General features: G+C 42.1%; 1 protein-coding gene across 1 annotated transcript in view; it reads left to right on the forward strand.

Moving 5' to 3' along the window:
* The window catches only part of LOC106573087 (PDZ domain-containing RING finger protein 4), a 128,852-nt gene that overhangs the window by 55,797 nt on the left and 59,677 nt on the right, over positions 1-13,378 (forward strand). The window contains exon 3 of the mRNA XM_014147779.3: positions 6,804-6,885. Coding sequence (XP_014003254.3) covers positions 6,804-6,885 — 82 coding nt within the window. The remainder of the gene's footprint in view (positions 1-6,803; positions 6,886-13,378) is intronic.

Below are 13,378 nucleotides of genomic sequence, written 5' to 3' on the forward strand. Positions count from 1 at the left end.
AGCCTGGTGCGTGGTGCTGGTACTGGACGTACCAGATTGGGAACACGCACCTCCAGGCTAGTGCGGGGAGCGGGAACAGGACGAGTCGGACTGGGCTGACGCACTTCCGGGTCCGCACGAGAGACAGGAGCTGGAAACCCAGGGCTATGGAGGCGCACAGGCGGTCTTGATCTTACCTCCTGCACAACCCGTCCTGGCTGGATGGAACTAGTAGCCCTGCACGAGCGGGGTGCTTGTACAGGGCGGACTGGGTTGTGCAGGGGCCTGATGGTAGCCGTGCGTAGAGCGGGAGTTGGGTAGCCTGGTCCTCGGAGGCGTACCGGCGACCAGATGCGCTGCGCAGGCATCCTCCTACCAGGCTGGATGCCCGCTCTAGCACGGCACCTGCGAGGGGCTGGAATAACGCGCACCGGACTGTGCGTGCGTATGGGTGAGAGTGCGCTCCTCAGCGAAACATGGCGCTCTCCACCTCATACGCTCCTCCATATAACCACGGGTAGCTGACTTCCGGCTCTTCCTAGGCCTAGCCAAACTACCCGTGTGCCCCCCCCAAATTTTTTTATTGGGGGTGCCTCTCGTGCTTCTCCCTCAGCGCGTCCAAGGCCTCGTACCTCCGCCTCTCTGCCTTGGCTGCCTCAATTTCCTCCCGTGGGCGACGGTACTCCCCAGCCTGGTGCCAAGGTCCAGCCCCGTCCAGAACTTCCTCCCAGGTCCATCTCTCCCGCCAGTCCAACTCAAAATCCCTTTTCTTCTGCTGCTTGGTCCTTAGTTGGTGGGAGATTCTGTCACGGTTGTCGTCGGTAATGGAGGACCAAAATGCCGCAGGTATGTGTAAACTCATCTTCTTTATTATATTGAAAGAAGGAAAACCCAAAATAAACACGTATACAAACGAAACACACCGACAATAAACAGTCCTGTAGGCCTGATGCTATACACGGAACAATCTCCCACAATAAACAGCCAAACACACCCAACTAATATAGGACTTCCAATCAAAGGCAACACCACACAGCTGCCTTCAATTGGAAGTCCACCCCAATTAACCAAACATAGATACAACTAACTAGATCAACATAGAAATACGTAAACAAGGAACAGTGCCCAAAAACCCCGGAATAATAAATCAAACGCCCTCCTAACTAACACACCACCCTGAACCACCTAAAACAAATACCCTCTGCCAAGTCCTGACCAAACTAAAATGACAATTAACCCTTATACTGGCCAGGACGTGACAACATCCTAGATCTGAATGAATGAAATAATCTTATTAAATACTTTTATCTTTACATAGTTGAATGTGCTGACAACAAAATCACACAAAAATAATCAATGGAAATCCAATTTATCAACCCATGGAGGTCTGGATTTGGAGTCACACTCAAAATTAAAGTGGAAAACCACACTACAGGCTGATCCAACTTTGATGTAATGTCCTTAAAACAAGTCAATATGAGGCTCAGTAGTGTGTGTGGCCTCCACGTGCCTGTATGACCTCCCTACAACGCCTGGGCATGCTCCTGATGAGGTGGCGGATGGTCTCCTGAGGGATCTCCTTCCAGACCTGGACTAAAGCATCCGCCAACTCCTGGACAGTCTGTGGTGCAACGTGGCGTTGGTGGATGGAGCGAGACATGATGTCCCAGATGTGCTCAATTGGATTCAGGTCTGGGGAACGGGCGGGCCAGTCCATAGCATCAATGCCTTCCTCTTGCAGGAACTGCTGACACACTCCAGCCACATGAGGTCTAGCATTGTCTTGCATTAGGAGGAACCCAGGGCCAACCGCACCAGCATATGGTCTCACAAGGGGTCTGAGGATCTCATCTCGGTACCTAATGGCAGTCAGGCTACCTCTGGCGAGCACATGGAGGGCTGTGCGGCCCCCCAAAGAAATGCCACCCCACACCATGACTGACCCACCGCCAAACCGGTCATGCTGGAGGATGTTGCAGGCAGCAGAACGTTCTCCACAGCGTCTCCAGACTGTCACGTCTGTCACATGTGCTCAGTGTGAACCTGCTTTCATCTGTGAAGAGCACAGGGCGCCAGTGGCGAATTTGCCAATCTTGGTGTTCCCTGGCAAATGCCAAACGTCCTGCACGGTGTTGGGCTGTAAGCACAACCCCCACCTGTGGACGTCGGGCCCTCATACCACCCTCATGGAGTCTGTTTCTGACCGTTTGAGCAGACATATGCACATTTGTGGCCTGCTGGAGGTCATTTTGCAGGGCTTTGGCAGTGCTCCTCCTTGCACAAAGGCGGAGGTAGCGGTCCTGCTGCTGGGTTGTTGCCCTCCTACGGCCTCCTCCACGACTCCTGATGTACTGGCCTGTCTCCTTGTAGCGCCTCCATGCTCTGGACACTACGCTGACAGACACAGCAAACCTTCTTGCCACAGCTCGCATTGATGTGCCAACCTGGATGAGCTGCACTACCTGAGCCACTTCTGTGGGTTGTAGACTCCATCTCATGCTACCACTAGAGTGAAAGCACCACCAGCATTCAAAAGTGACCAAAACATCAGCCAGGAAGCATAGGAACTGAAAAGTGGTCTGTGGTTACCACCTGCAGAACCACTCCTTTATTGGGGGTGTCTTGCTAATTGCCTATAATTTCCACCTGTTGTCTATTCCATTTGCACAACAGCATGTGACATTTATTGTCAATCAGTGTTGCTTCTTAAGTGGACAGTTTGATTTCACAGAAGTGTGTTTGACTTGGAGTTACATTGTGTTGTTTAAGTGTTCCCTTAATTTTTTTGAGCAGTATATTATCGCTTGAGAATGATGCCCAGCATAAGAAACATACATTTTTTTGCGACTTTTTCGAATCATAGTCGCACACTTCATGTAGACTAGCCCATAGGCCTATATGTTTTGTTAAGGTTTGTATCACAACTAAAGTGGCCAAGAACCTTTTTAAAGTGAAGCACATTAATCCGCTTTACAAGGGATTTAGAGCCTAACAGGTACACATAAGCAGTGCATGAGTTTCAAGTTTGGGGAAGATAATTATTGCCATAAAAATGCACCTTTATAATAAAAGCATTACATGTATAATCGCAGTTGTGGTCACTTTTGATAATGGTGTTTTCCCGCTAATGGACATTCTGTAACGTTCGTCGTCGGGTGATGAGGAAGAGGACCAAAGCGCAGCTGGGAGCGAACACATGTTTATTCTTAACACTGAAATAAACACGTACACAAAACCAGGAAAATGCCGATACGTTAACTGCTCAAAACAAGGAGGCAACACCCCACAAACAGCGTGGGGGAAAAAGGAACTTAAATGTGATCCCAATCAGAGACAACTAGCGACAGCTGTCTCTGATTGGGAATCGACAGAACCCAACATAGAAATAAACCACATAGAGCTCACACAAGGCTATAACGCAAACATAGAAAACAAACCAAGGAAAAATACCCAACATGACACACCCTGACCAAAATACCCGAGTTCACCTGGTCAGGGCGTGACACATTCCCGCTTATATCCTACTGCCATGTGTGCATTGCTGTGATTATAATGTGAAGAAATGACCTAATAGTTTATCAACATTTGAAGCTAAACGTTCTGATCTGTTGTGTCAGCCACATTGCGTAAATAATATTTTTGGGATGCTAGTGGTTGTATTAATTTCGGATTTATTGCATCCCACAACTGTCCCAGACTATGTTTGGAATATTTATTTCTCACTCCGAATAGAATAGGTCGACTTTTGTACTATGGGGGACAGTAGATTGACATAGGCTAGTGCTTTTGCTGTTCGTTAGGCCTAATCATCTTGTTGGCTGGTGAAAAGTAATTGTGGACAGTTCTTCCAATATCTTCAGTATGCATCTTGGAATTAGATAAGGACGCACGCAGTTGCATCCCCAATGTGTCTGTCTTCACTTGTAGCCTGTGATTAAGACACGATCATGTTATGTAGAGGGCGCAGCATTCAGGGAAAAGGGCACAACAAAGGCATGGATTTTTTTAATGGTGCATTATGGCCACAAAGGGGATGCCGCTGTTAAATTTGAGGCATTATCAAGCGCTTGTAAAATTGTGAATGAGAGACTAATGAAGTGTGTGCAGCCTAAGCAAAAAAAAAAAAACTGAGCTCATGCCTTTCAAGCAACTTTTTTCAAATCATCATTAGAGTCACATCATGCAGCTTGTAGAACAACAAAAGATAAATTAATAACTCAAAATTAACCATATAGGAATATCTCTTTCTTTGTTAACCGCTCAACACAGAATAACCGCATGTGCGCACACCCTCAAATCGTTAGAAGAAAATATTTATATTTTATTCAGCTTTGTTCAATTGTATTCTTCCTAGTAGGAAACAATATAAAATAATGCCACGGAATTCTTAGAAAAACTTGTCTGCTACATGAACTAGTGTAGCCCACAGCCATATGGCATAGCCAAAACAGGACCTAACTTAAGGATAACTCTGAGTATGCTATTCTGTTCTTCTGAAATAGACTACATTTTCTTCAGATCATGCTTCTTTAGACCTGCCTAAAATAAATAATGGATTTATTGTGGCTATATTACACAGATTTTTTTATATAAATGTAGATGTTCCAAAGGTCTGCAATAGTGTGGAAGCCAGGAGATGCTAAATGTGTTTATGTTAATTAACGGTCAATAACCGTGAGACCAACAGCTTTTTGCTTGACAATTACCGTCTGACGAAATTTTGTGACCGCCACAGCCCTAGTTACATGAAGAGCTTAGTCTTTAGAGATTACATTTTTTTTATACTAGTCTGTAATAAAAGACTATCACATGTTTCAGAAAGAAACATGGTCTGTGTCAAATTGAGACTAACCATGTTATGCTATGACCAATCTACATGTGTCACTGCTGAACATCAACCCACAACATGACCAGACCCAACCCTTTAAACCTGACGAGATCCAACCCTTTGTTCCTTCATAATATAAGATATTTTCTCCATAACTCAGTAGCACCACTACCCACAGGGCCTGCTTGTAATAATTGGTGCTGCTTGGCATAGCCATTTGGTTTCATGGAAGGTTTACAAGGTGATTAAACAGAATGGGCTAATAAAACCAGGCAATACAGTGCAACATTCATTCACAGCCTAGTTATAGCCCTGGGCTAGACTCCTAAATGTAATCAATGTGACCCATAAAAGAGACATTTTCTCATCTTCATCTGCGATCAGGTGCAGACGCCAAGATTACGGCACATTTTATAGATACAACAAATGTTTGTTTCCCTGGGTTTTAAACATGGGCAGTAAAGCTGTGTAATTGTGTTCAATGTACACACACACACACAAACAAACACACACGGCCAACAATGTTACGATGTGCTGCAATATTGTAGTGCCAGAGGATAAAACATTTTGACGTTTACAAGGCTCATTTTGTCACCAGAAGATTGTTTTGGGACAGAATAGCACGTGTTTGTATGTACTCACAGACGTAATGAAATGTCATTTATAATGGAAATAAATTCAATATGTTCAATGTTCAACAGTGTGCAAAAGTGAATGCTTCATGTCAAAAATAGTGTGTGTGGTATTTGATAGCACTTTCCATATACACTGTACAAAATTCATGGGACTTTGTCCAAAGTTTACTCAAGGAGGGAGGGAGAGAGGGAGAGAGGGAGAGAGGGGGAGAGGGGGAGAGAGAGGGAGAGAGAGAGAGAGAGAGAGAGATTTTGTAAGTGTAGGATAATTTAATTGAAATGCCTGGGTATGCAACAGCACGCAACATCATCCTAGACAGCACTGTCACTTCCAGTCAGTGTATGTAAGAGAGTGATTGTGTGAGAGAGAGAAACTCCCTCTCAGTAGCAGTGCATGGATAAAATCACTGGGGAAGCCAAGCCAGGAAAAAAGCCATATTAAAACCTATGTTGTGATCAATGCGTTGTTTGACCTATAACCCATTTGTTCATACGCCACCTTGATATACAATATGGAAATGTTTTATTTACCTAGGCAAGTCAGTTAAGAACAAATTCTTATTTACAATGACGGCCAAAGCCGGACCAATTGTGCGCCGCCCTATGAGACTCCCAATCACGGCCGGTTGTGATACAGCCTGGATTTGAACCAGGGTGTCTGTAGTGACACCTCTAGCACTGAGATGCAGTGCCTTAGACCACTGAACCACTCAGGAGCCAGACAACAGTCACGCAGTGAATAAATTCAACCACACATACATCTGTTTCATCACAAAACCAGAGAGAAACATTTGTCTGGTGAAGTCCACAAAGCATATATTGCGTAACAAACAGTTACATGACCTACGACATGGTTAAGCAAGTTAACGCTTTTGACAGTTTACTAAACAACTACTGATGTAGAACCACAGAGAGTTACAGCAAGTCAGCACAAAGAAAACAGGTGACTACCTCATGAAGTTGATTGAGACAATGCCAAGAGTGTGCAAAGCTGTCATCAAGGCAAAGGGTGGCTACTTTGAAGAATCTAAAATACAAAATATATTTGGATTTGATTAACACTTTCTTGATTACTACATGATTCCATATGTGTTACTATAGTTTTAATGTATTCACTATTATTGTACAATGTAGAAAATAGTTTAAAAAATAAATAAATAAATAAATAAGAAAAACCCTTGAATGACTAGGTGTGTCTAAACGTTTGACTGGTACTGTATATACACATTATTCTGGGGAAGCCTTCCCTTGGCATCCATGAATACATGCAACTGCTCCCTCTTAACTAATTTCGTTCTCTCGTTCTCTTTCTGTCTCCTTCCTATTTCTCTCTCTCCTTCTCTCTTTTTTTTTCCTAACAGCTGTCACTCTCTCCACACCATGGAACAGGATTACTATGAGGGGACAGCTGACGGAGGGAGGACAGAGGAGTTTGAGTATGAGGTAAGACTTGATTACACCTCCCGTCATAGTTGTGAACAACGTTTGACAAACAACCCCCCCCCCCTCCCCCCCAAACACACACACCACATCTCATAACGGGGCTTTATCAATAAGGGAAGGGCTCAGTTATAATTGACTCCACAGCCCTGTCCCTTGGGGAATGTGGTGACAGATAGATGATAGGTCACACTACACACTACAGACAGCTCAGGATATCTACAGGACCTTTTACAGCCACAGCCGCTGCCAATAATGATGTCCTATGAGGTCTTCATGAGGGAATATTTGTAATATGTCATTGGTTATAACTCACTGAAAGTGTAGCAACCTCACACCCTTAACTTTGTCCTATTTGAGGCATCTGAGAAAAAAAAAAGGTATCTGTCCTGTAAAATACTGAGGGCTCTATTTTTGGCTGGCGTTAAGGCGGCGCTAGTGTCAAAGGTACGGTCTTTGGCAATTTCAACTTGTAAAAGCCAGCGCTCTGATATTTTCAATTTACCTGTCTTATGCCGTCTTGTTTGCCTTGAGGTGTGGAAATATTTGACGTGTGTCCTTAAAAACATGCGACAACATGCCAATTTCAAATTTCTTAGAACGATTCAACATCCATGGGTTTATGGTAGGAACGTGCATGGCTCAAATGCAATGCAATTTTGTCTGCTATTTCTGGAGAAGTGCAAATATTATCTGTAAGATAGTTCCATGATGTTTATAAAATATTACATTTGTAAGCAGTGTAACGGTGAGTGGACATTCTACCTTTCTCTGTATATTGAATCTTTATCCAGCTCCTTTGAAAAGTGTGGATGTCCGTAAAACCCTCCATAGTCTAAAATGCCTTGTCTGTGTTATACATCAGCAGGAAGCAGTTATGGTGCCTGTAACTGTATTTACACATAGCCATGGTTGGGGAGTAATGGATTGCATGTAATCTGTTACATGTAAGGGATTACAAAACAAAACGGTAACTGTAATCCGTTACAATACCAGCAAAAATATTGTAATCAGATTATAGATACTTTTGAAAAACTAGATCATTACTTAGAGGATTATTTTAAAATTCCTAAAGGATGTTGCGAAAAAAATGTTTTACACTTCTGTTTTCTCAATGACATTCAAATCAGCATTGAAAAAAGGTGCAAGTTTAAATTGGTTCCACCTGAGCGAGTCTGACCACAAGTCAGAGACTACAATGATGACACACCAAATGTTTTTGATGGATCACAGGAAAAGAGCAGAAATAGGCTTTTGTAGGCTACAGTCCAAGCTATGTCTTCAAATGGTGCGACTGCTGTTGACATCCAAAGATTATCCAACTTGAGTAAACGCTTGGAGGTAAGGATGACAGCAGTGGTGTAGTCTACGGCCATACGGATATCACTTATTATTGATGTGAATTTCACTGCTGCTCTCTCATCACTATTTGCACCTTACAGATTGTGGTTGTTGTGGATGGCTGTTCACAAATCTAAATGTGTATTTGAACCCAATAATGGTTGAATTCAAGAAGTTTAAGCTGCCTATCAATCATTGTTTTTTAAACCAATGGACAGCCAGTGAAAAATGCACTCTTGCAACAGCTGCTTAGTGCGGATCCCAGCCTCTGGAATAAAAGTGGGGCTTTTATTGCTCAATCTAATTTAAAAAATCCATAGGCCTAATGGACACATTCTCAAACTCGCACACTTTTGATAGACTTAAAAGGGGAAATCTGTAGTTGCTTGATCCATTTATATATATATATATATTCAGACCCCTTGACTTTTTCCACATTTTGTTACATTACAGCCTTATCTAAAATTGATTAAATAAAAATAATTCCTCAGCAATCTACACCCAATACCCCATAATGACAAAGCGAAAACAGGTTTTTAGAAATTTTTGTAAAAATATTCAGACCCTTTGCTATGAGACACGAAATTGAGCATCCTGTTTCCATTGATCATCCTTGAGAATTTCTACAACTTGATTGGTGTCCACCTGTGGTAAATTCAATTGATTGGACACGATTTGGAAAGGCACACACCTGTCTATATAAGGTCCCACAGTTGACAGTGCATGTCAGAGCAAAAACCAAGCCATGAGGTCGAAAGAATTGCCTGTATACCTCCGAGACAGGATTATGTCAAGGCACAGATCTGGGGAAGGGTACCAAAACATTCCTTTAGTATTGAAGGTCCCCAAGAATGCAGTGGCTCCATCATTCTTAAATGGAAGAAGTTTGGAACCACCAAGACTCTTCCTAGAGCTGGCCGCCCAGCCAAACTGAGCAATCGGGGGAGAAGGGCCTTGGTCAGGGAGGTGACAAAGAACCCAATGGTCACTCTGACAGACCTCTATAGTTCCTCTGTGGCGATGGGAGAACCTTACAGAAGGACAACCATCTCTGCAGCATTCCACCAATCAGGCCTTTATTTACATTTACATTTTAGTCATTTAGCAGACGCTCTTATCCAGAGCGACTTACAGTAGTGAGTGCATACATTTCATTTCATGCATTTTTTTTTTTTGTACTGGTAGACATGGTAGAGTGGCAGAAACCACTCCTCAGTAAAAGACATATGAACGCCCGCTTGTAGTTTGCCAAAAGGCACCTAAAGACTCTCAGACCATGAGAAACAAGATTGTCTGGTCTGATGAAACTTTGTCCTGAATGCCAAGCGTCATGTCTTGGGTAACCCTGGCACCATCCCTACGGAGAAGCATGATGGTGGCAGCATCATGCTGTGGTGATGTTTTCAGAGGCAGGGACTGGGAGACGAGTGAGGATCGAGGCAAAGATGAACGGAGCAAAGTACAGAGAGATTCTTGATGAAAACCTGCTCCAGATAGCTCATGACCTCAGACTGGGGGTGAAGGTTCACATTCCAACAGGACAACGATCCTTAGCACACAGCAAAGACTTCGCAGGAGTGGCTTCGGGACTAGTCCCTGAATGTCTTTGAGTGCCCCAGCTAGAGCCCGGACTTGAACCCATCAAATATCTCTGGAGAGACTTGAAAATAGCTGTGCAGCAACGCTCCCCATCCAACCTGACAGAGCTTGAGAGGATCTGCAGAGAAGAATGCGAGGAACTCCACAAATACAGGTGTGCCAAGCTTGTAGTGTCATACCCAAGAAGACTCGAGGCTGTAATCGCTGCCAAAAGGGCTTCAACAAAGTACTGAGTAAAGGGACTGAATACTTATGTAAATGTGATATTTCTGGTTTTTGTCTTAAATAAATTAGCAAAAATATCTAAAAACCTATTTTTACTTTATCATTATGGGGTATTGTGTGTAGACTGATGAGGGAAAATCATTTTTAGAATAAGGCTGTAACGTTAAAAAAAATGTGGAAAAAGTCAAGGGGTCTGAATACTTTCCGAATCCATTAATTCTTGAAGATAATAAACTGGGTGGTTCAAGCACTGAATGCTGATTGGCTGACAGCCAAGGTATATCAGACCGTAAACAACAGGTATGACAAAACATTTATTTTTACTGCTCTAATTACATTGGTAACCAGTTTATAATAGCAACAGCAATACCACACCTCCTCAGGCCTTATTGCTTAAGTATAAGTTATAAATGCCTCATGAGCTTACTGTCACACTCAACTGTCACACTCCATGAGAACCCAAAATATAAGCTATATATTTTTATATCATGGATGGTCAGTCCTTGCGTCCAAAGCTCTGTCTATTAATCTGAGAGTGGTTACATTTCTCCAGGCACATCCCTCAGCTATTACCAAAACAGAGGCGGGGTACCTGTTTTGTTATTGTTTAATCTGTAGATTTGCCCTTTAAACAACTGCATATTATCACGATATCAAAGTGTCAGCAACAAAAGGTAAACAATAGGCCTATAGCAAATGCAGCATATGGCATTCATTTTTCACATGTAAATAGTACTTTTCAGCAGTGCTCAAAGCATGCCCTTCCATGAGCGCAGGATTTATTTTCAACTTGAATCAATGAGCCCAAACAGTCCTCCATGACAACAAAATCATAAAAAATCAGGTATAACAATTTGGCTAATCTAAACTTCCATATTTCCAAGTCATATTCTTGAAGATCAAGGGGTAGTACATTTATTGGAATGACTGGAATTTGCATAGACTTTGTTTTTAATGTAAAGATATAATTTAGTCATATAATTATATGTAGTAGAAAGCGAAGCCTACATAACCAACCCATAAAGTAAAATGTAACATCCATATATGGCCAGCTATGTAAACTTTAGCATTGATTTATCCTGCAATAGATGTCGTTCAATTGGTAACATACATTTTTCGAATGCCTCTTAAAGGGAAAGTCATCTAAAAGTAACAGAATGTAATCAGATTACATTACTGAGTTTGGGAAATCCAAAATTACGTTACCGATTACAATTTTGGACAGGTAACTAGTAACTGTAACGGATTACATTTAGAAAGTAACCTACCCAACCCTGCACATAGCCTATTTAAAACAAGTTGTTGTTTTGTTTTTATTATAATTATACACTGTCTTTTTAGGTCTTATCAATAGCCTAGTGAATGTAATCTTGCTTATTGACTACGTTTGGCATGTCCATGTCCAGACTACAATTAACAGTAGGCCTAGTCCCTATATCAGTGTGAATGCTATAGCCTATGTTTAACAATGTTTTTCCATATTAAAGCAACTAGAACAATGGGAATTGTAAATATGTTAAAACATATTGAGCAAATAGGGGGCAGGCTATTTAAAGGGATACTTCAGGATTTTGGCAATGACGTTTTTAAAGGACGTTGCTAACTAGCGTCAGTGCAATTACTAACTAGCGTTAGTGCAATGACTGGAAGTGTATGTTAACTGCTAGCATGCTAGTAGATACAATAGACTTCCAGTCATTGTGCTAACGCTAGTTAGCATTGGCTCGCGAAACGACGTTTGAACTTCTGGCGTACTGAATGCAGACATAAAACATTTATCCATGAGTTCATCTGACTCTGTGGAAGTAGATAAAGGACTTCATTGCCAAAACCCTGAAGTATTCCTTTAACGAACCAGGCTATAATGGACTAACATTGTAATTGGAGTTGATGAGAACACAATATACAAAAGACCGTAAATACACAACTTGAAGCAACCACATATTTAGCCAAGGAGCACGTTCTGATTGGCCAGTGAGGGGCCAAGCCTCGACTCACCCACAACTTATTTATTCATCAAAACCCTGCCCTTTCCCGGTTGTGAAAATAGCTAAAATATTTTGGACTCACCCCTGAACCTATAACACTACCGCGAGCACTAAGATTTACCACTGCGTTAGGTTTGTTAAAATAAAGCGTAAAAAGCTTCTGTTTTTTTTTCTCCATAAATACAGCAAGGTGTCAAGTCAAACCAATCCTCCTCTTCCGTCTTTGTTTGTGCTGAACTAACCCACAGGTGCATGGGCAGATTCCTGAGTTAGTTTGACAGATGCTGATTTAAGCCTATAATTTAGACACACACACAGATACACGCACACACACGCACACAGACACTGATCTAGATGCAGATGAGACAGGAGGCGATGATAAACTGGCTTCATGTCGACACTTGGCTGTCTCAATCCACCAGGCCCCCACTCCTCCTCTCATCTTCCTCCTGTACTAATATTCTTTATTCCACATCATTGAAGACCAGGTAAACTGTGCTGCCAGTCTGGCTTTGCTTTGAGTGATGTATGATGATTACATTTTCTCTTTTGTTTCATTTGATATTGTTTCGAAAGCTTCCTTCCTTCCATTCACTAAGCTCGAGTTATTTCTCACCCTTCTTCTCTAAAGTGATTTGCTCATCCACTTGTGTCGCCTCTGCTTCAGCCTTGGCATTAGAGGCAACGCAAGTATAATATATTAAGCCTCTTTTCTTTATGCCTCATTTCTATTAACAAATCCTATTATATTGTGTGTGCTTTGCAGCCTGCCTGCACCCTTTTTTATTTGATGCTTTGGGAGCAGGTATATTCCACGCTAACCCACCTTCACTTAACGTACGTCAATAGTTCACAGCTGAATGCCTCTATTTCAGAGTGAGGTTTATTCCTTCATTTATCAAAATGAGAGAGAGATTTCTGAAATTACCTCAGTCTGATGAAAAATCATAATGTGGGCACCCTGCCATTACATCACAGCGGAAATATAATACAGATAATGAAATGTTGGCTCACCATTTCATCAAGCAAGTATGTTGATGATTTCCTTTAGGACAATGGCTTGAGTAGTGAGAGACAAGGTGTTGGGTTAGGGAGGAAAAGAGCCATCAAAAGATTCATTATTAAAAACTCTTGTGCAGTATGTCTGTCTTGTTTAGCCTCCATGTTTTCTTTACACTGTATACAATCTGTATACTGTTTATAACCCAAGATAAGGACTTAATGGGAACAGGTGATGATGCCTTCTCAGAGAGTGGACATCTTAAAATTGTGCTGCTTTTAAAATGTAATCTAAAAAGCGATTACATAGATTTTTTTTCCCCTGCCAATCTATACAACTTACT

The sequence above is a fragment of the Salmo salar genome, chromosome 16, assembly GCF_965601325.2.
Source record: "Salmo salar chromosome 16, fSalSal1, whole genome shotgun sequence".
Lineage (NCBI taxonomy): Eukaryota > Metazoa > Chordata > Actinopteri > Salmoniformes > Salmonidae > Salmo > Salmo salar.